At 42.8% G+C, this 24,140-nt stretch overlaps 2 protein-coding genes across 4 annotated transcripts in view; both read left to right on the top strand.

Annotated features, from left to right (window-relative positions):
* The window catches only part of LOC147440899 (uncharacterized), a 33,285-nt gene extending 19,690 nt beyond the window's left edge, over nt 1-13,595 (top strand). For both annotated transcript variants that reach the window (XM_086482705.1, XM_086482704.1), the window contains one exon: nt 13,338-13,595. In XM_086482705.1, coding sequence (XP_086338831.1) covers nt 13,338-13,417 — 80 coding nt within the window. In that variant the 3' untranslated portion in view covers nt 13,418-13,595. The remainder of the gene's footprint in view (nt 1-13,337) is intronic.
* LOC147440900 (uncharacterized) lies at nt 9,195-12,384 on the top strand. 2 transcript variants are annotated; one of them, XM_086482703.1, is made up of 5 exons: nt 9,196-10,170; nt 10,275-10,882; nt 10,982-11,348; nt 11,439-11,600; nt 11,721-12,384. In XM_086482703.1, the coding sequence occupies exons 1-5, from the start codon at nt 9,271-9,273 to the stop codon at nt 12,186-12,188; spliced, it is 2,505 nt and encodes an 834-aa protein (XP_086338829.1). In that variant the 5' UTR covers nt 9,196-9,270; the 3' UTR covers nt 12,189-12,384. The 2 variants fall into 2 exon arrangements, with proteins under 2 accessions (XP_086338828.1, XP_086338829.1); XM_086482702.1 differs by having other exon boundaries at nt 9,195-10,170; nt 10,275-11,348.
* Nucleotides 13,596-24,140: the final 10,545 nt, after the last annotated feature.

Genomic DNA, 24,140 nt, shown 5'->3' with positions numbered 1-24,140 from the left:
TTTTTGGTGATGCCTTTTTATAGAGCTGGCAACAAAATCACCATCAAGAACAGATTTCCGATTCCTAGGATCGATGATATACTCGATAGGTTACAGGGATCCTCGTGCTTTAGCACGATTGACTTGAAGAGTGGATATCATCAGATCAGGATCGCGCCAGGAGATGTCTACAAGACAGCTTTTCGGACGACTTTTGGGTTATTTGAGTTTTTGGTGATGCCTTTTGGCTTAACCAATGCTCCTGCGACATTTAACCGGATGATGGACAGGATTTTTCGAGAGTACAAGCTATTTGTTGGCACTTTCTTTGACGACATCATTGTTTTCTCCAAGAATGAGGCAGAACGCAGAGATCATTTGCTTCAAGTCTTTCAGGCATTACGAGATCACACGTTAGTGATCAATGCAAAGAAAAGTGAATTTTTCCTACCAGAGATACACTTTTTGGGACACATTGTGTCAGCAGCAGGAGTGTAAATGGACCCGGCCAAGATAGAGACTATCCGTGATTGGCCCGATTTGAGGAATGTTCATGAAGTTAGAAGCTTCTTGGGACTGTGTTCGTACTACAGGCGATTTATACGAAAGTTTGCAGAGGTTGCTTCCCCTTTGCATACCTTGACACAGAAAGGAGTACTTTTTTTGTGGGGACCCATAGAGGTGACTTCCTTTCGGACATTGAAAGAGAAATTGACTACGGGACCTATTTTGACTTTGCCAGACTTGCAGAAGTCATTTGAAGTATATTGTGATGCTTGTGGTCGTAGTCTGGGTGCGGTCTTGATGCAAGAAGGCCATGTCATAGCTTACGAGAGCCGTTTGTTCTCTAGGCCGGAGATGACAGCACAGATCTATGAGAAAGAGCTTTTGGCGGTTCTCCATGCTCTTACTCAGTGGCGGCATTACCTACTCGGAGCGGATTTTACTGTCTTTTATAGATCATTAGAGTTTGCGCTACTTCTTGTCACAGAAGCAGCTTTCGAAAAAGCAGATGCGGTGGGTGAACATCTTGTCACAGTGCCACTTCCAGATTGTCCATGTGAGGGACAGAAGAATGTGGTGGCAGATGCTTTGTCTCGGAAACCGTTGGTTCTGGCTATTTCCGCGATTCATCATAAGAGCTTCGAGGATATGGTCGATCAGTATGCCACGAATACAGATTTTGCAGATATTTTCACACGGAGACGGGATGAGGAGGCAATAGCTGGATACTCCCTTCGGGAAGGCTACTTGATGAAAAAGACTATGTTGTGCGTTACACAGCCATTGAGGGAAAAGGTTATGATGACTGAATGCCACTGTCCACCTTTTACGGGTCACCGCGGCATTGCTACCACCATGAAAGGGGTAGAGAGATATTTCTTTTGGCGGAGACTCAAGAAGGATGTGGAAGAGTTTGTGCGCAGTTGCTTGGTATGCCAGAAGGTCAAGTTTGATAGGCATAAGGCACAGGGATTGTTACAGCCTTTACCCATACCCACCCGCCCCTGGGAAAATATTGAAATGGATTTCATTTTTTGATCTCCCGAGAACACAGAATGATCACGATGATTTTCCGATTACATGGCACGTCTGAGACGATTGTCTCCGACAGAGACCCCAGATTTATGAGTTTGTTTTGGAAGGCAATTTGGAGAACATTGGCACGCGGTTGCAGTTCTCGTCATCGTTCCACTTGCAAACCGACGGGCAATTTGAGATTGCCAATTCAATGATTTTAGATTTATTGAAGTCTTGTATCTCGGATCAGAAGACTCAATGGGAAAAGAACTTACCTTTGGTGGAATTTTCCTACAATAACACGATACACTCTTCGACGGGGAAGACGCCATGTGAGATTGTTGAAAGTGCTGCGAAGGCTCCATCCTTCCTGAGCACGAAAGATTAGATATTTGAAGCGGATGAATATTCGCGAGATTTGGATACGGCTTTTGCCAAGGTTCGCGAGACTTTGCAGGATTCTCAAGAACGACAGAAAAAGGCAGTGGATTGCCATCGTCGCGACTTGAAATTGAAGGAGGATGATTGGGTGCTCTTACTTTTGAGAAGGCACACCTACGAAAGAAAAAGGGAAAGGAGAGGCTTTTTCCAAAGCTTAGTATGCGATACTACGGACCTTTCCAGATCACTGACAAGATAAATGATGTCTCCTTCCGATTGAAACTGCCAGATACTTGGAGGATTCATAATGCATTGCATGTGAGTCTCTTGAACCCTGTTAAGGGTGATGTGCCTGATGATGGGGAGCCTGATGAGCAACCCGAAGTGGAAGAAAACGAGGAGATCCTTGTTCCTGAACAGATTTTGGCACATAACGATACGAAGAAAGGTAAAGTTCGAAGGCGGTTCTTGGTTGAGTTCAAGAACTTTCCTGCATTTGATGCGAAGTGGATGGAGAAGGAGGACCTAGCAGATACTCCTCGGATTGTGAAACTTTACCTCGGATTGTGAATTGTTTTGAAGTGGTTATTTGGTGCTGTCGTGATTGATTCTTGACTTGGAGTGTCCAAGTCTGTTACACTTTTCTTAACAAAAGAGTGGATCACCATGCTCGTGCATTGGCTTTAAAAAGAGATGTTGCCTGTCTAATCTTCGAGTGCTGTATAGTGGCCTCCAGAAAATGCTATATCAAATTGTTGGATAAAGCTTAAAGCCTTGGGTGTCACGTGACACATCCCAACCCTACGTGTCCGTGGACAAGCTACACCACAGCAGGGTTCAGTCAATCCGATCAAGTTAGATTAGCAGTGATCTGACACTTTTGTGAGTCTATTCGTAGACCGTGCATGCCCAGTCACTTAGCATAGATGCATATCCTCCAGTTGCACACAGCATGATCATCGGAATTCGCATCAGAATCCATTAGCATCAGTTAGGGGAATTTTCCAGTGCATTTAGCCTATTTTCCTATTTATTGGTTATTTTCACTTATTATTTTTAAGTGACTTTCCAACAAAAGTAGGTAGGGCAATTTTGCTAAGTTTCTATATAAGCAAACCCAAGTTAGCACTAAATGGCAGAAGCGGCAACAGGAGCTCCCCGCTCAACAGGCAACTTCTCAGCAAGACCAACCCCCCCGACTACTGTGGCGTTTTTGCATCAGATCAGCCTTGGCGATTTGTGCACAGCAAATCAGCCCCGGCGTCATCACGACACAACAGATCAGCCTAGCGTTTTTGCATTTGCAGAACCCCGGCGACAGAAGGACCAATTTCAATCCCTAGCGTTTTTGGATTTCAGCAGCAAATTAAGACCGGCATCATTCACCTAAAGTGTAGCAGATTCAGCTCGTAAAGACCATTAGTTTTCAGCCCTAAGAAACCTCATTTTTCAGCCAAGAAAACGCAGCCAAAACAGTCATTTTCAGCCACCGAAACAGTCCTGAAATTCAGCGATTAGAAGATCTCAGATTTCAGCCATCAAGTCGTCGTCGTCACCACCGTTGTCGTCATCGGCATAGTCTCATTGCATCAGTCCATTGCATTCGCATTGTACACCCTTGTGCAATCAAAGTAGACCACTCTCGCTGACGAGAGTGGGGCCTTCGGAGGAGGGTTTTACAACCTCTTGGGTGTCGTATCTCTTCTCTCTCCTTCTCTCAGTCTCATTCACTTGCACGCACAATCCACTCACTTTGTTCGTGACCACAACACTCTACAAGACGGAAAGCTCTCTCTTTCCCTAAAGCATAGTTACCCGGAACGCGGAACGGGAACGGCAACGGGATCCCCGCGGAACGGGGGAACGGCTAGGGGTCCGGAACGAGAACGTCGCGGAATGGGAGGTATAAAAAACACCCAAATAGTGCAATGTTTAGCTCCTTGTGTTTAAATACAAGGAGTATTAGAGTGCTTTGACTCTAATACTCACAAAAAACTCGTTTTGAAGACCATTCAACCTTGCTATGACTAGATGATGAGAGAGAGAGAGAGAGAGAGAGAGAGAGAGAGAGAGAGAGAGAGAGAGAGAGAGAGAGAGAGAGTGAGATGGAGAGGGAGAGATTTGAGAGAGTGGGAGGGAGAGGAAGAGAGCTTGAAGGCTTGAAGCCTTTAGCCTTGAGAGAGTGAGTCTTGAGAGGGAGAGATCTTGAGAGTGAGAGATCTTGAGAGTGAGAGGGAGAGAGCTTGAGCCTTGAGGATTAGCTTGTGAAGAGAAAGGGGGAGGGGGGTGCATTTTATGAGTCCTTGAGGCCTTGCACACTTTCAAAAGAAGCCCAAACATTTACTTCAATTTTTTCAATTTTTGCCAAATTTGTTTGTAGCCGTTGGCCGTTCCAGGGGCATTCCGGAACGGTCCGGGGGCGTTTCGGAACGTTCCGGAACGGCCGTTCCGGTTTGCATTGGCCACCCGGAACGTCAGACATTCCGGGACGTTCCGGAACGTTCGGGAAGGGAACTGTCCCCCGGAACTCCGGAACGGGGGCTAGGGGGCGTTCCCCGGTAACTATGCCCTAAAGAACTAAAAGGAACCTTGAGCAATAAAGATCACTAATCTTGAGAAAATACAACATTCATTCCGCTGCACCTAACATTGGTATCAGAGCTTTGGAAGTGTTCTGCGTTACTCAAGGAAAGAACCACAAGAATTTTTTTGCTTCTTGTGATCGCACGAACCCAAGTTTACTTGGGCGTGGCGATTCCTAATCGTGTTTTGTTGAAGAGTGACAAGAATCCCAAGAGGGCTTGTCCAGCCTCCCCTTGTGTCTCTTTTCACTCATTGAGAGCGGACCAGGCACTTAGCGGCCGGCCACTCGACGTGACGTGGGAAAAAGCAACCTTGGTGTGAGTGCAAGGCCGCCAAGGGGTGCGCCCGCAGAAAAGGGTAGAACTCGGGTGAAGAGAAGATCCTTCTCCAACGTGATTTGCAAGCGAAAGAACACCTCAAGAACCCTAGATTCTCACGAATCAAGGACCTCAAGAACCTCAAGAACCCAAGTTCCTCGTGAACTTAAGAACCCAAGACCCCCAAGAACCCACAAGAACCCACGATTGCAGAATGGTCGTCACCCGAAGTAGAATGGATACTTCGCTTGGAGGTGATGAGCATGAGAGAGGCGAAGAAGAATTTTCCACACCAAGAGGTTTTTCCAACCCTTCCCCTTCACCATCTACCTCAAGGATTGCACTAGCTCCTATGGAGGCTTTGAACCAGATGTTTATGGAAAGGAAGTTAGAACGCGAAGCAAGAAATGCAGAAAGAATGACAACATTTGATCGTGAATGCAAAGAAAGAAAAGCAGAAATGGAACGCAGACACGTAGAAAGAAAAGCAGAAATGGATCGCAGGCACGCAAAAGACAAAGCAGAAAGAGAAGCAGAAAGAAAAGCAATACAAGAACAAAGCGACCGACAAAACAAACAGTTTCAGCGACTCTATTCTCAAGTTCAAGCACAGATGCAAGAGATTTGGGGAAAGGAGACTCTCTTAGTCTATTCTTCTCCAAAGCATGACACACAGGATTTGCATGATTGTGTGAAGCATGATGATGATTTGATTGACAATGACTTGCATGATGTTTTGATTGACAATGATAAGCACAATGATTTGCATGATGAATTGGATGCCAATGATAAGCATGATGATTTGAATGATAAAGACAAGCATGATGATTTGCATGATGATCAAGATGTGATTTCTCACAAGTATGATGAGTTGCATGAAGAAGATGTGATTGTTCACAAGGATGATGTGTTAGTTGATGCTTTTTCTAGCGAAGCTAACCTCGTTGTAGATTCGATCAATCACGAAAAAGCGATCTTGGCTTTCGAGTCGAGGTCCAAAGAACCCCCACAGGACGATTCGATCATTCAAGACGAACCGATCTCGGCTCTCGAGCCTTGGTCCAAAGAACCATCACAGGAAGTATTATGTGTTTGCATGATTGATACGCACACATTGTTCGAGTGTTTCATTCGTGAAGGTTTCCTGTATTTTAGTCAGCATCGTTATGTGATCCCTTTTACTAGGCATGACATACTGTATGTTGAGCACGTTTCTCTCATGGATGAGCACGAATGTATGCGGATTGTTCAAGAAAAGTTGAAAAGTTTGTATGTCAGGAAGTCACATTCCATGTCTCTTCCTTGGCATGACACAATTTCCGAAAGAGCACATGATAGTATGAGCACCAAGCATGGGCACTTCCATAGTGATTTGCCACAGTTGATTGATTTCGATCAAACAGAAAAGATTCAACCTCATTGTTTGCATGTGTTTGATGAACGGGTTGTCACTCCGTCTCTATGTTCGTCTACATTGCATACACAGTCTTTAGAGAAGACAAGATTTATTTTCTTCACTTTACATGGAATAGGTATGTTCATGGTTTTGTGTTGGAGATTGTTTCAAGAATTTTCAGCCATGGAGATTCTTGAAGACGAAAGAAGCAGGACTCTAGACGAAGTTGAAGCAAGAAAGGAGATTCAGAAGACTTTGTGTCGCTTTCGGCGCGGCCCAAAGAAGCAAGCGTTGCAGACTTTTATGAAGTTCAAGTACCGCATGACCCACCCATCAGAGTGGGCTGGCGAAGAGTCCCTTCCAGGATTCTGGATGCTGTTGGCGATCTCCCTCGACGCCATACAGTTCGGTACCAGTATCTCACTTTGAAAAGGAGGGAATGTCACGTGACACATCCCAACCCTATGTGTCCGTGGACAAGCTACACCACAGCAGGGTTCAGTCAGTCCGATCAAGTTAGATTAGCAGTGATCTGGCACTTTTGTGAGTCTATTCGTAGTCCGTGCATGCCCAGTTACTTAGCATAGATGCATATCCTCCGGTTGCACACAACATGATCATCGGAATTCCCATCAGAATCCATTAGCATCAATTAGGGGAATTTTCCAGTGCATTTAGCCTATTTTCCTATTTATTGGTTATTTTCACTTATTATTTTTAAGTGACTTTCCAACAAAAGTAGGTAGGGCAATTTTGCTAAGTTTCTATATAAGCAAACCCAAGTTAGCACTAAATGGTAGAAGAGGCAGCAGGAGCTCCCCACTCAACAGACAACTTCTCAGCAAGACCAACCCCCGCGACTACTCTGGCGTTTTCTCCACAGAAGACCTAGCGTTTTTGCATCAGATCAGCCTTGGCGATTTGTGCACAGCAGATCAGCCCCGGCGTCCCGGCGTCATCACGACACAGTAGATCAGCCTAGCGTTTTTGCATTTGCAGAACCCCGGCGACAGAAGGACCAATTTCAGCCCCTGGCGTTTTTGGATTTCAGCAGCAAATTAAGACCGGCATCATTCACCTAAAGTGTAGCAGATTCAGCCCGTAAAGACCATCAGTTTTCAGCCCTAAGAAACCTCATTTTTCAGCCAAGAAAACGCAGCCAAAACAGTCATTTTCAGCCACCGAAACAGTCCCGAAATTCAACGATTAGAAGATCTCAGATTTCAGCCATCAAGTCGTCGTCGTCACCACCGTCGTCGTCATCGGCATAGTCTCATTGCATCAGTCCATTGCATTCGCATTGTACACCCTTGTGCAATCAAAGTAGACCACTCTCGCCGACGAGAGTGGGGCCTTCGGAGGAGGGTTTTACAACCTCTCGGGTGTCGTATCTCTTCTCTCTCCTTCTCTCAGTCTCATTCACTTGCACGCACAATCCACTCACTTTGTTCGTGACCACAGCACTCTACAAGACGGAAAGCTCTCTCTTTCCCTAAAGAACTAAAAGGAACCTTGATCAATAAAGATCACTAATCTTGAGAAAATACAACATTCATTCCGCTGCACCTAACATTGGGAGCATCTCGAAACCTTTAAAAGTACTCAAACTTTAATGCCTGTCCACCCTCTTCCTTGGTCTTTTTGCCTTTGTCGTCAAGAAAATCATACTGGTTGGCTCTGCCAAAGTGCTTCCTTTTTGAATAAAATGTATGGTCCTTTCATCGTTTCTTGCCCTTTTTGTCCTCATCACTCGAGTCAGAAGAGGATGAGCTGTCCGAGTTGTCAGTAAAAGATGAGGTTGAACTGGACAATCCTTCGAAACGAACACGCTTCTTCTGTTTTCTTGCATTCTTAAAAGAGGATTTTTGGCCCAAGTAACCAGGGAAGTCAGTTCCCTTGTTGTGTTCATTCGGTTGCTTCTTCTTTACCCCCAACAGATGGTTGGCTCGTCTTTCAACCACGTCCTCAAGTTCATCTTCAATAAACATTCGTAGGACAGGAGGGGTTGACTTTATGGGGGAATCGATGGCGTTCTACCAATGGGTATGCACCTCGTCAATGTGGTGTCGAGTCAAAAATTTGGGATATTGGGACGTGTTGTTGACGTTGCATCTCCATGAATTGATATACCATAGGCCGAGGTGGCCCGTTCCTGGATCTGTTGATCCGTTTGGATTTCCCGTGCTCTCCTGTTTTTGAAGTGTTAGGAGGGTTTGTTTGATTCTTGCGGGATTCGTTGTTTGATTCCATGTGTGTCACGGTAAGAGGATTGGACTTCTTGGTAGAAGAGAAATCGGCCGTGATCTAACACCACTGTAACAGACTTGGACACCCTAAGTCGAGAATCTCGCATGACACACCAAAAGAATCACTTAAAATACTCCATAACTTTAGAATTTAAGTCGACACGGCTCAGCGTAGTTACGTGCCTAGAGGTGTTGGCCCAAAACTTGGCGCCCCTTTCTTTATTATATTAATGCTTGAGCCAGGGTAGTTTTCGTACGTCGAACGGAACCTCTCGTTCTGTCCGGCCGGACCCGTCCCGTCCCGTGCGTTCCGTTCGTTCCGTCCGGTGACTTTTTTCGGCAGTTTATGACCGTTGGCAGCTTTTTGACCGTTTTGCAACGTCCATTTTGTAGTCCTTTTGGAGCCGTTTGCGGGCAGTTTTGAAGCCAAATTCCATGCTTATTGCCCATGGGCCATTGGCACATTGCCATGCTTATTGCCCAAGGGCCAATGCCCATTGCTCAAATGTCAAGCCTCACATGCTCTTCCTCTCCTATTTAAGCAACCCTTCCCCTTTGTTATCCAACACAACCTACAACTACAAGCTACAAGCTTTAGCCCTAAGCCTCTCAATGCTCTACCCTCTCATTTCCATGTGCTTCCATTGAAGCTTCAAGCTCTCAAGCTCTCGAGTCTCCATTGGGTCTACCATCTCTCTCCTTCAAGCTCCCTTGGGTGACACCGTGACGGGTCTCTCCTTCAAGCTTCCTTGGGTCTCTCTCTCTCTCTCTCTCTCTCTCTCTCTCTCTCTCTAATCTATTGATACATCATACATCATACTAGTAGCTACTAGCTACATACTACATAATGCCGCCTCCTCTTCATGAAGCCTTTGAGAAGCATTGCCGATATTTTGAGCGGGTGGGGGGCAAGCAAAACTCTTGCAAGTGGTGGTGCAAATATTGCCCAAAAGCTATGACCTCTTCCGTCACCCGTCTCATCATCCACTTGACAAAGATGGGAGGACAAGCGGGGCCATGTCCTAATATCCCCGAAGATATCCTTGCGGAATGCAAGAGAAAGTATCTTCCATTGAAGACACGCAAGGGTAGAGTCACCTCGGATGAGTTCGTGTCGCCGGATGTTGATAGCTCCGATTCGGAGGAAGAGGCCTCTCCAACTATGTCCATGGCTACCGGTGCCACCGCGGCCTCATGTGATGGTAGTGCCTCCTCCAAGAAGTCCAAGAAGTCGAAGGAGTCTTCAAGTGATGGTGGCCGGCCTCCGAAGATGGCAAAGCAAACTTCTCTTGCGAAATCGATGGGTGGATGCTCCGGCTCCTTGTCTTTCCTCAAGGAGAGACAAAGAATCGCGGAAATAGAGATTGCCCGCACGGTGATTGAATGCAATCTCTCCTTCAACATTCTTCGGTTGGAGCGATGGAAGAGGATGTTCATAGCAATTGCGGCGGTTGGTCCATGCGAAGGGTGGACGGGTGTGTCATACCATGACATGAGAACAAAGAAGCTTGATGAAGAGAGGGCAAGGATTGACAAGTCACTTGAGCCCGTACGTGCGGGTTGGGCAAAGTATGGATGCTCTATCCTCTCCGACGGATGGAGCGACCGCAAGAAGAGGGGCATCATCAACATTCTTGTTTCTTGTCCTCTTGGCACGTACTTCTTACGGGCGGTGGATGCGGGTTCGAGAGGGAAGAAAGTGACCGGGGCATTCGTTTGGAAGCACATCCGCCAAGCCATTCTTGAGGTAAAACCGTAAATCGAGCCTTTATGTCTTGAGCAATTGCCAATGAGTCCTATGTTTTAATTTTTAAGTTTTAACTCTTCTTGTCACAAATGCCTCTTGTGTAGGTTGCTGCGGAGCATGTCGTGCAAGTGATTACCGACAATGCTTCAAATTGCAAGGCAACGAGTAAGAGGCTAGAGAAGGAATTTCCATCCATAGTATGGACTCCATGTGCCTCTCATTGCCTTGACCTTCTCTTTGAAGACATAGGGGAGCTAGGTTGGGTGAAAGATATCCTCAACCAAGCACTCTCCATCATCAATTTCATCAACGGCAAAGTGAGGGTGCTTGCCATTTACCGCACCTACTCCGACCTTGAGTTGAAGAAGCCATCGGCCACTCGCTTTGCCGCCATGTGGCTACTTCTAGAGCGGCTCTATGATGTGCAAAACAAAATACAAAAGACCATGGTCTCCGATGAGTTTAAGGAGTGGATGAATGGAGAGTCCGCCGCTTTCCAACAAGATGCAAAAGCCATCCAACGGCTTTGCTTGCGGGAGGAGTTTTGGCAAGAAATTAAGGGTCTTGTCGTTGCGATCTTGCCCTTGTACAAGGCTCTCCGCATGACCGGCATGGAAGGGGTAACTATTGGGTTTCTATGGCACTTCATGGAGGAAGCTTACAAGGAGATTGAGAAGTCTACAATCCTAGATGGGGCTCCCGATGGAACACGGTATAACTACATATTTATTATTACATATGTCATTCTCTATATATTTAAATTCTACATGCTTGTTTCTCTACTTAGTACATTTCCTCTCTCTTCTTGTAGTGATTACCTCGAGGACTCTCCCAAGAGAGACGACATTCTCTTCCTAATCACAAAGCGGTGGGATTGGATGAAGAGACCTATCCATTACTTTGCGGCTCTCTTGCATCCGGCTTACAAGAAGCCCGAACTCTTTGCAAATCAAGAGCTTATTGAGGAGCGCAACAATTACCTCTTTAAGGTGCTAAAAGAAGAGGACATTGGAGCATTTCTCCAAGAGGTAATCAACTATAGCGACCAACGAGGCACCGCATTTACTTCCAACTTGTGTTGGAAGCGGCAATCCTTGGTGAAGCCTTTATTTTGGTGGGAGAGCTTTGGCTATCAATTGCCTACTCTCAAACGACTTGCTTTGAGGGTTCTTGGCCAAGTAAGCGACAAGCCTCAACCTTTTACATTTTATGCTTAATCTCTTCAACTATAGTCTCTTTTAGCTTATGCCTCTCTTGATGTGTTTTAGGATTGCTCATCGGGAGCATGTGAGCGTAATTGGTCCGCATACTCCCTCATCCACACCAAAATCCGAAACAAGCTCTCAACGAAGCAATTAGAGCGACTTATCTATTGTCGCTCCAATTTACGCATGTTGCGCTCTATGCATGAGATGCTTATGGCTCGACAGGTATAAATTATAAATTGTAATCACTACTCACTCCATTTTCTATACTCTAGAGTCTAGTCTTTAATTAGTTTGAATATACTAATTATGTTTTCATTGTCCAATGTTGTAAATGTCAAATAGGTCAACGTGGATGAGCTCACACTTACGATTGATACTTTAAAGAGTGTCAATAAAGAGCAAGACCCTGAGGAGCAAATGATTTTTCGTAAGCTCTACTTGGAGCTTGAGGAGATTGATCGCCGGGTTTCTCGCACACGATCACGCAAGAAGGTCGTCATCCATGGAGTTACATCGGTTACAAGAGGCAGAGGTGCCAGGGCTACAAGAGGTAGAGGCAAAGCATCAACAACACCCACGGAGGCTCCTAGGACCTATGTGCGGCGAGGCTCCGGAAGCGGCTCTTGTGCGGCGGCCATCACTTCCGAGGATAGAGAGCCTCGAGAGCCAGAGTATGATGATGAAGGCAACCTCATTAGTGATGGAGATTATGAGCCGTCATCCTTTGACTCTTGTGAGGAAGAGGATGATGTTGATGAGCAAGGCTCAGAAGAGGAAGATGAGGAAGATGATGAGAGCACTAGTGACTAGTGACTTTACTATTTAGTCTCTCTATTATGGTGTGCCACTTTTTGAGTACTTTGTAGCCCTTGCCACTTGGTCCCCCCACTTTTTTGTATCCCTTGCCACTTTTTGAGTACTTTGTAGCCCTTGCCACTTGGTCTCTACTTATCAAATTTCAATGATCATTTTGGTTTATGTAATGCTCATTCTCTTTAGTCTTTGAGTCTTGACTCTTTACATTGTACTATGTACTATGTAGTATTGTAACTACTAACTTGTAATCTATACAAATGTCAAGTTTCTATAAGTAAGTATTAAGGCCTAAGCCTTAGGCCCTTAGACTTGAGAATTGTTTGTTTTTTAAAATTTGAACGTACATAACGTCATCGTACATCATAATTTTTTTTAGTTCGTTTAGTACCGCACATCATTGTACGCGTACAAAACGTACGGGACCGTACGAGACTACTATGGCTTGAGCAGAGCACAACACTCGAGGGGTCCTCTGCTCTCAGACTTTGCGTCCAGATGCTCTGAAGAGTGAGGCCCCAAAGGGTCTATTTATTCTTACAAGGGTTGCCCCAAAAGCAGAGCCCCAAAAGCATCTAACTCAAAAGCAAAATAGTCCCAAAAGCATTTGGTAAAAAATTTGCCCAAAAAGCAAGCAGCGCAATTCCTGGAATTCCCTACAGCAGCCACATCAGCATGTCAGCGCGATATGAGAAAATCCGTACTGCTGCCAGAAATTCAAGCCTTGCCTATCCGAACAGTTTTCTGCCACGTCATCTTACTCTTGTCTGCCGGTGATCATGCCACGCCATTATTTTGTGACATCTGTATTGTCAAAAAGAATAAACTGTGCAAAAAATGGAACAAATTGGTATAAAGTTGGTACAAGGGTATTTTGGTAATATTTGAAATTTGGGGGTATTTTGGGAGCTTCCACAAATTTCAGGGGTATGTTGCTAATTTTCCCTTGTTTATAAAGTAAGGTGAATTGTATTGTCAAAAAAGAATAAACTATGCAAAAAATGGAGCAAATTGGTTTGGAGTATACTTGAAATTTGAGGGGTATTTTTGGAGTTTCCACAAATTTTAGGGGTATTTTGGCAATTTTTTCCTTCTTTTCAAATAAGGTTAGGTCTTGTTTGACAATGGTTGAAAAATGTTCTGTAGGCTTACCCCGCTCCAGTAAGCGAGGATCACCAATGAGGCTATTCTACATCCTCTCAGGGGAGACTTTCTGTGCGCCTTGACTTCGTTGATTAGCTGTGTCTTTTATAAGGGTTCTTGTTCTAATGGCTTTTGGCCATTTCCCAGGATTGTTGGATTTCATTTCATTGTACCTTTGCTTACAAGTCTGCAAGTCACTCTTCAGATTGTGTGTAAGGTCAACTGTGTTTTGAGTGAAAATTATGCTTTTGGATTGCATCATTTTGGATTATAGTAAAACTAGCTTTGCAAGGGTGATATTTTTTGTGCCATATGCTTCAGTAGGCAGGTGCACTACGTGCATGTGCGCGTGCACACATAGAGAAAGGAAAAATAAAGAATGATTTTCTTAATGTCTCTGAAAGGTTGAACTCGGTCTATGAGACAAATCAATGTACATGTGATGTATTTCTGTCATCCCAAGAAAAAGGCAAAGCTGCATTGAAAAGGTATTGAGAGAGAGAGAGAGAGAGAGAGAGAGAGAGAGAGAGAGAGGCCCATTTCCTTGATTTTTGACCTATCCCTCAGATGGTGTTTGCCTTTATTATCTCGCTAAAAGGTGACAAGGTTCTTTGTATGAATACGGCAGCAGATTGAGTCTCTTTGTAAATGCCTTAAACTAGTCTTGCTTGGTGGGCGTTACATTTGATACTATTCAATAAATAAAAAAGAGAGGACACTATAATGACGAACAATTGAATGGATGTGGAATTGAGGACAAGTGAGGAAAACTTGTAGCTTAACTAAGCCAAAAGAATCATTGATGAACTCTCAAAATACAAAAAACATCGAGGAAACCTAAAAATTGAAGTGCACTATGGACTTGCTAATTGTGTAAGGGCGTGTTCCGATTGTGCAATGTAGAGGGCGATGTTTGGTGTCAAGCTATAGAAAAGCAATTTGAATAGTTCAAACATTTCGTGTTGCTGTGAGGCAACGAGTGAAATTGCTAAATATAGAGTTTGTCTCTCTAAAAATTGTAAGAAATGGAAGCTGTGCCTTGCCCATAGTTTGTATGTGTGGACCAAGCAAATGCATAGGCATAGGCAATTGGGGACAGATAACGAACTTTACAGTTTTGTCGAGGTGGAGTCGTGCTTGTGTACTCGAAATATCCACTATTGCAAATTTATATGCTTTTTGTGACACACATCACAAGAGTTAACACAAATATAAAAGTAGAGACATTTAAACTTAACGTAATGGGGGAGAAAAGTTTTTTTTTGTTTTTGTGAGAATTGAATCATAATAACTTAGAATATGAGGAGAGTTTTTTTAATGTGGTAATAAATTAGAATATGAAGCAAGAAAATATCTCTAATGTGGAAATTTTCTTTTTAGCTCCAAGTCAAGATTGAATTTATGAAACTCATCATATACAGCCAAAACCATAAATTTTGGAGGGCTAACAATATAGTCTATTTTTAAAAACTTTTGACTAAGATTTAATTGAAAGGGACTTGTGTTTTTTGGGATAAAGGTTTTTCTTAACATGGGGTCTTTGTCTTGGTAACCAAGACTCCTTACCTAATAACCAAGACTCTTGTAGCTCTCAACTATCAAGGCAAGTCTAGCGATTCATTCATCACTTGTTTTATCGCAAAATAAATGGGAAATGGTAAATGAGAAACCTGGTTAGCATAGTAGAAGCCATGGAAGCTTGATATTATAATGCTTGCATTTGCCTCTTTGTTACAAGCCTCTCTACATTGATTTTAAGCTTTGCATGCCTACTTAATAGCTGAAAGCTTCAAATGGTTCCCTTTCGTTAGAAAAATTTTGCTCTTTTTTGGTTGGCTTGTGCATGTAGAAAATATGTGCAAATGATGGCAATAATGATTAAAATCTCTTGCTTGTAACTAAAGCCCTAGCTAGCAAGTAGCTCTTTCATAAAAGAGGTAACAAATAACGAGTCTTGCTTGGTGGGCGTTGCCATAGAATCTAAAAGGAGATACATCGATTGACATCAAGCATCTAGCAATGAAGTAAACAAAGTACAAAACGCATTGACGAATTTTTATTTTTTATTTTTTGTATATGATGACTAATTTCTTCTATAGCTGTCTGTAAAATGGTCCATTTTCATGGCATTGACGTTTAAGAAAGCAATTCATGTCTATTGGTTCTCCAAATCAAACATAGTTAATTTTCTCTTATTTCTCATGGAACTTGGGAGAGAGAGAGAGAGAGAGAGAGAGAGAGAGAGAGAGAGAGTTATGTGTTGCAATTGAAGGGCGCAAGGAGTCTTGGTTGTCGATCACACAACCTAGTGCAAAGACTTGTCCTCGTGCTACTGAACGGTTTAGCAAAGGAGAACGTTGGGTTGCAATATATAAGATGCATTGCTAAACAAGGACGTATGTGGATTCACATCAACCACCTAGGAATAAACTAAACCTGTGCAAAGTGCATTGAGTACTGTAATATATAACTTGAATTACCGAACTGTGAGAGAACAACTGCGTATCTATTTGATATATAGAGTCAATGATCGAGATTGAGCATGCACTAGCGAGGAAAACATGTGGCTGAACTATACTAAAGAAAGCATTGACAAACTCAAAAGATACAAAAATCATCAACATACTAAAAATTGAAATGTACTATCGAATTGGTAATTGGGTATGGGTGTCGTCCAATTGTGCAAGTCGGAGGACGATGTTTAATTTCAGCTACATAAAAGCAACGTGAATAGCTAAATACATTGTTTTGGAGTTAGACACAAGGTGAAAATGGTAAATATAGAGCGTACGTCATGCACAAGTGTCATACAAAAGGACGGTGGAGAGTTGGCACTGTGGTCTCTCAAAAAATTACAAGAATCAGAAGTCGTATCCTGTCCCGTTGAATTTTATGTATTGTGCCAAGCAAATATATAGGTATAGAGAATTGGATACAGATAATGGACCTTTTGAGTTGGAGTCGTTGTTGAGTAGTCGAAACGTCCACTGTTGTGAATATATGTCCTCCACTTCAAAAACCTAAGACTACTTCGTTTTCAACCCTTGCTAAAGGGTATGCTTGTAGAAAAGAAAAGTGTGCACCAACTTGCACCCACACTCACCAAATCCACTCAACAAGAACGCATAAGCTTGCAGATTGAGTGGTTGGCATGCATAACAAGCTCACTAGAACGTTCAAATACAACTATGGAAGCACACACATGGAGTGCTCAAACATAATCATGCACACACAACAATTAATAAAGAGGGAAAGCATTAGAGAAGGGAAAATAAGACATTGTTTCCTCTCCTTGAAGCTCATAACTTGTGCAGCCATTTACCCCCATGGTATTGCAATATTGGTGGTACTCATTAAACTTGCTGCTCTTGGGTGATTTTCTTATAACCTCAGAAATGAATTCTCGCATCGTATTGCAAAACGGCTTTTGGAGCGATTATTGACATTGTCATATGCAAAATAAAATACTTTACTTTTTCTAAACACACACACACACACACACACACACACACACACACATAATGTGGAAAACTCACTAGCTCATTGCTATTTAAAGGGGGTCTTGTGCTGCAGAACTTCGCTCCTGAAGCATTCAAACACCATTACCTTCTACGCATATTATTGCCCTACTTAAAGATGTGTGTGTTCTGAGCTCTACAAGCACTCAATTGCTATGCACTCATTTCCATTTTGAAGTATTAATTTGAAGCTCTTATTTGCTCGGAAGCCTTGGAAGGGGCATACATTCATTGTTTTCTTCTTACTAGCCAACATATTGGTGTTTACTGAAAAAGCTCCGCACACCGTGTGACTCACCTAAAGGAACTACAAGCTTGATGATTATCTTTTGACATTCTCCTTCAACGACGGATTTCATGGCGGAAAAACATGGAGAGATTGAAGCCATCAACTCGCCCTCCTCCTCCTCCTCTCATGTGTGTGTGTGTGTGTGTGTGTGTGTGTGTGTGTGTGTGTGTGTGTGTGTGTGTGGTTGATTCTTAATTTGCAAGATAGACTTTTGCCCCTCAAAGGAATGCCTTTTGCATTGGGGGGTTTCATCGGTAAATTCATAAGCAATTGTTGCAAAGCCGCCTCCACACTCATCTGGGGTGAGGATAGTAGATACTAAAAATACTCGGCTCTACATTGGTCTTCTTGGGGCCTCATTTTGCAAGGTTTTGCTCTGGATAGTCATTGCAACAAGATTGCAAGACAACCAATCTAGCAGCACAACTCCAATCTAGGAGTCCATCACATAGCTCTAGTCCAATACTCTGCAAAAAAAATCCATTACCACGCCTTCATTGTTTGTCCTCCTCCACTCCTAATTCTTCATCTTTGAATTTGCTACCTGCACCATCTCGGTGCTATTGTTGCTATGGTTGTTGTCATAGCCTTCTCATGGACTTTATTGAGCAATGCTAAATAACACTAATGTGAAACAAAAAACTAATGTTAATGCTCCTCCCCTTGAAGTGAGCTTTCTAATCTCCCAATCCCTTATGGTGAAATGGCACAGTCTTAGCATTTGGGTTTTATCACAAAGCTCGTGTCTGAACTCCGTACAATTATACATGTCAATATCCTTAATGATGGATGTGTAAATATACATGGAAATATTGTGCTTGGATGCAAACATTCATCTTTGAAATTCCCTCGAGAGACTATCTAAGACCTGATTGACAAGGGCACCAGTATATTGCTTTGATTTCTCCTCTTAGTTTGTCTTCATAGATTTGAGTAGTTTTTGTAGATATTCCATATTTAGTGTAAGATTTCCTTTGAGATCAACAATGTCTACTAAAGATTGGTATATATAAATTTTCTATGACTGTTTGTTTCAAAGTGTGGTGAGAGGCCATCAATGACTTCAGAGCAAACCTTTTCTCTTCTAACATACCCTGCATCTCAGTTATGGCTTCCTCACCAAACAGTTCTCATCCATCAACCAATCAAAATGGAATGAGCTGAACACTTCCAGTCATCTATTCTAGATTGGTAGTTAGTGTTATGGATAAGGGAATTTAGGATTTGTATCCTGTGTACCTTGTAGACTAAGGCTGTGTAGTAGGCATTGCTCTAGCATTGTTAGATAGTAGATAAGCTAAGTGTAGGCGAATATATCACATTTTATGTACATTTATTACTCAAGTGCTCATTACCAGCTATGGCCATTTATGCCCGTCCGGCCAATGTGTATTCATTTTTTAGCATTGAAGAATCTATAAATAAAATACGTGCAAAAGGGAAATGCTCACTCTTGCACGGGGAGATTGTACCCAGTGCATGTGTGTTTCTTCTCTCCTCTCCCCTCTTCTCTCTCGTCGTGCCGGTGTAGCATTCGGCTCTAGGAGGTGCACCTTCACGTGCTCCCTCACTCTCTCCCTCTCTTTGTCTCTCTCTAGTCGTATGAAGTCTTGATTATGTGCTATGGGATTTGCCAGATATGTAGATTTATCATTTTATGGTATGTATTGTGCTATTTTGAGTATTTTGCAGGGCCACCTTGCCTCCATTTGTAGTAGTGGTATCAAAGCCGAGGCTACGCTCACATGGCTATGGATTTTTTAAAAATCTACAACCAACAAAGCTAAGTCTTGTTTCTCCTACCTATTTATTTTCTTCTTTTTTTCTTTATGGCCTGACTAATTGGTTTTCATCAAAAGATCATAGATGCACCTCTGAGAAACATATTGGTGTGCTTTGCTTCTTTGTAGATGATAACAATAGAAGCTAATAAGGATCAAGGCTTAGATTAAGAAAAGTTAATTATTGTATAGATTAGAGAGTTTTTAACCATTGAGGAAGAGGAGGAGGAGAATAAGAAGAAGGTTTAGAGAAATTTTAATATCATAGGGAATATTACAAAAGACCTCCAAAATATGTCCGACAAGGCTCAAACTAAAAAGCTATAGTTCAAGAGGGAACTCAAATCAGGAATCGACACACAAATTATGCAAGAGATGGGGGGGACTCTTAGAGCATAAGAACCAACCACAAGTACCCGCATAACTTTCCTTCCTTACGAATGCCAACTTTACTCGCATGCAACTTTGGCGCATAACATTTCAATGTCATATCAAAATGAGCAAAAACAGTTGTGGCTGGCCGAATGGTAGCAATGACATGCTCTCAGTAGCCAAAAAAAAAAAGCTCACAATAGCATGCGCTAACAATGGGAGTGGCCACTACACAGGTTCAATCCTTGATGAAGACCGTTCCCTGTTGTCAACAATAGCACACTCAGTCAGCAAAGGGCGTTTAAATCATGCATGGTGTGCCGTATCCCAATTTTGCATGCAACAAAAAAAAGCAAAAAAAGGTGACTGCTTTACAATTATTCAATGCCTGTTATCTTTTGGAAATTAAAAGAAAAGAAAAAGGCAACTAGATATGGCGTACATCCACACTGCACACATGACGACCCTTCTGTCTTTTTCCTTTTATTATTATTTTTCTCTCTACCACACAAGTCAGAGTTTATGGCCCTTTGTTCGTGCAACTATAGCCCTCCTTGAGGGTTGCATGTGCTTGATTCAACTCCGATTATAGGCAAGCTGCTTCCAACCTCTCCTCCTCCTCTCGAGTCCCGTCCCATTAGCGGCCGCCTACCATGCAATTCGTGACTCTCTCTCACCCAACTACCATAAGCTACACAAATGTAGACCACAATCAATGCTAATCATTCTCTCTCTCTCTCTCTCAGCCGCCCACCATCACCCTTGCTCTTGCCTGCGAGATCGCTCACTCCCACTTGGTGCTTGCCATGCAAACAACCTCTCCACTCCACTCATCGTACGGCCTCTGCCAACCAATTCTCTCTCATCCAAGCAACCGTAGCCTAATCAAATATTCTTTTTCGTCTCTCTCACGTGCCCATGACTATCCAGTGACAATGTGGTACGTCAGCGTCACTCTCTTTCTATCTTTACCTCGTCAACAAGCAGACACCACCTGCAAGATTACCACCAACCTGCAGCAGTTGCAAGCTAACACTCTCCCTCGTTGCTCATGGCACCCTCACGCTCTCTTTCTCTCTCTCTGTCTCTCTCTCTCTCTCTCTCTCTCTCTCTCTCACACACACACACACACACACACACACACACACACACACACACACACACACACACACACACACACACAGATACACCCCCCCCCCCCCCTCCTATGGTGCAGCTACTGCCCACACAACAGTGCCCCCCCGGTGACTACCTAATGAGATGGACTGCAATCTCTCTCTCTCTCTCTCTCTATCTCTCTCTCTCTCTCTCTCTCTCTCTCTCTCTCTCTCTCTCTCTCTCTCTCTCTCTCTCCCCCCCCCCCCCCAATACGACTGCCTTCAAAGGCAGACATTGACAAAGCTTTTCCGCGACGGGTGGATGCTCCTCGCTATCTTTCTCTCCCTCTCGACTATCTATGAGACCAGAGTGAGAACAATTTACAATTTAAGCTCTCTTGGGATAGTTTCCCACGATGTTAAACTATCCTTTTTCTTCGCTCTCTCCCAGCACAGCTACTTGCAGATTCGGACATTGATGAAGCTCCTTCGGACTGATGCAATACTTTCTGCGACAATACCCACCGCAGAGCATCCACGGGAATTACCGACAATGTTGATGGTGATTTTAGTATAATGCTTTTAGGCTTTTAGTTTTTCACTTTACTTCATTTTATTTTGTACCCAAACATTGTATTAGATCCATAAGGATTGTATGGGTTTGGTCCCATATGCATTTTACAAACGGTTAATATAACATTTCATTTTATTTTGCTATCTCTCTTCCCCTCCCACTATGAATCCTTACAGCGGCAGACATTGAGGAAGCTCTTCAGCAACCACTGCAATACTTTCTTAGACAAACGGCCGATGCCGGGCATCCACGGGAATTGACGACGTCGAAGATGATTTTAGTGTATTTTTCTACCCAGAGACTGTATTAGATACACAAGGATTGTCTCACTTTGTTTTTGTATAGGTAATTTTGGCATTTTAAAGACAGTTACAATAAGATTTCATTTCATTTCTCTCTCTCTCTCTCTCTTCATAACCCTCGCCACCCCCTATTGTTATGTTTTGGTAATTGACGTCAATCATGTTATATTTTTGACAATTATGCAATGTATAATAACCCACTAATTACCTTACTAAGAGAAAGGTGATATATGTCCACAGGCCTTGAAGTTAGTGGTACTTAAAATCTTGAATAATTCTAGAGTTTGTCATGAATATAGATGTTACATACTGCAGTGGGTTGTGATTTTTAACTCTACCCGACTCAATGTAAGCAATATTTTCTTGAAATTGTCACTAATGTACGAGTGGTTCTTTTTAATATTTCCCTTTTAGTAGTGGTTTATACTTTTTAGGTGCACATGTCTAAGGGTCCTCATTTCTTTTTGCGTATTGGGTGAAACTATAACCAAGTAATATATAAATTTTTTAACAAAATATTTATCAAGATTTATTTGTTGTAAAGTGACAATCCTCTCACCAAGCACACCCTCATCTCACAGAAACCCTTGGTCACATTACCCAACACACTAGTTGAGACAATGTACATTTTACTGGCAAAGATCTTATGGGTTGAACTGAATTGGAATGAAAAAAATTCTACACATGTTAGAGCTCTTACTCCTCAAGAGGGTAGGACTCTCCGCTCCACCCCTTGTTATGGAAACTTCTGGTTATTGACAGTGTATTAGAGTACCTACACCTCGTGAGGTAGGACTCTCCGCTTTGCAATAACGTTGTGAGTTTATGGATGTCGATACATGTATACTAGAGTGCCTACGCCTGGTACAACATGACTCTCCGTGGTTATATTATATGTGGAACTGGCCCACCACATTTGGTATGGATTGATATGAATGGATATGATGAATTGGTATGGAAAGGTGGAAGGGTGATAGATGGTGGTCTACTTGGAACAACATTTCTGACCAATGTTGCACTCCACACCATACACATGTTACATATTTTTGCACTTTTAAATTTCTTCCTACTAGTCATTGCTACTATTTTGGTTTTTAGCTACTCATTGTGCTATGCAAGCATATATCCAGCGTCTTGTACCTTGCATTGGACCTCACCATTTATGTACCTTGGGCAGTTGCTTTCCCAACCCTGGAGTATGTTATGGATAAGGGAATATAGGATTTGTATCCTGTGTACCTTGTAGACTAAGGTTGTGTAGTAGGCATTGCTCTAGCACCGTTAGATAGTAGATAAGCTAAGTCTAGGCGAAGATATCCCATTTTATGTACATTTATTACTCAAGTGCTCATTACGAGCTATGACCATTTATGCATGGCCGGCCGATGTGTATTCATTTTCTAGCATTGAAGAATCTATAAAATACGTGCAAGAGGGAAATGCTCACTCTTGCACGGGGGGAGATTGTACCCAGTGCTTATGCGTTTCTTCTCTCCTCTCCTCTCCTCTCTTCTCTCTTGCCGTGCTGGTGTAGCACTCCGCTCTAGGAGGTGCACCTTCACGCGCTCCGTTGCTCTCTCATGCTCTTTGTCTCTCTCTGGTCATGTGAAGTCTTGATTATGTGCTATGGGATTTGCCAGGTATGTAGATATATCATTTTATGATATGTATTGTGCTATTTTGAGTATTTTGCAGGGCCACCTTGCCTCCATTTGTAGCAGTTAGAGTTAGTTCAGACCAGTCAAGACTTCAGTTCAGACAAGACACACTAGAAGACAAAACTGAAACCGAAAATGATAATCGACAAGACTGAAACTAGAAATGATATTGATAATGGGAATTGAAACTAAGATTATGTATTCATATGAGAATAAGTACAATGTTGAGATGTAAGCTCAATGTGGTTGAATTATAAGAGCATGTAGCTCCAAGAAGTAAGATACAAAGGAACGAAACGAATCCAAGATTGAAAGTCCCATTAAAAGTCCTAGAAGTCCCCAAAATCATGTAATGGCCCCCTATTTATAGGCTTTTGATTGGGCTCTGACTACCTACGCACAATCTCAGCTATTGTGGTAACTGCCTATAATTACTATCTCTGGAACTTCCAATCAAGCCGCTTGTCTAGCCGCCTACTAAGGGTCATTGTGCCATCTATATCATTCCCACCTTTCTTGAATTTAGGTGTAGACCAAAATTTTAGAAAATATTAAGCCTTTATTTTTTATCAGTCCATCTAAACCTGTACCTTTTCTTGCACCTTCTTCTTTTGGAGGTCTGTGTAGAACTCTGAATGGTTTGAGGTGCTTGGACCAGGACCAGTGTTCTGTGTGTGGATTAGGTGGTACAATGCCTCTTGATCTAGCTAGTATTTTTTGGCTAAATTCATTTTGACTTCCTACGATGTCAGTGAGTTCGTGGTTTTAGTGTCATGGTCATAAAGTGTGCGTTTGCCCCTGGTAATCTTAGCTCTAGCCAGCTTGTGACAGTAGGATATAGTATGCATCCATCCTTGAGGTATAGGTTGATTGCGTTTGATTTTGGCCTCAAACATAATTTTAGACATCTCTCTAAACTGGGGTTCAAAGGATGTTTTGTTGGCCAATTCCTTCTCAAGAATCTTAGAGGCTTCCATTGTTAGCTGTAGGAGTTGGTTTGTAATTTTGATCAGTCAAAAAAGACTCTTTAGGTTGATTTTTTGCTCTCTTCAGGTTATCCAAGTCTTTGGTCCTCTAATACTAGTGACATTATTCTCAAGTAAAGCTTTTACTCTCTGATCCAACACTTCTCTAGAATGCTGCATCTGGATTAACCTCTCTTTGATCTGAATTTAGATGTCTTTTATACACTAGTATGTGGGTTTAGTGCCGAGC

Source organism: Adiantum capillus-veneris, chromosome 15 (genome assembly GCF_014529385.1).
Source record: "Adiantum capillus-veneris isolate H3 chromosome 15, ASM1452938v2, whole genome shotgun sequence".
Lineage (NCBI taxonomy): Eukaryota > Viridiplantae > Streptophyta > Polypodiopsida > Polypodiales > Pteridaceae > Adiantum > Adiantum capillus-veneris.
The sequence above is the reverse complement of the archived record's forward strand: the minus strand, read 5'-3'. Positions and strand labels throughout refer to the sequence as shown.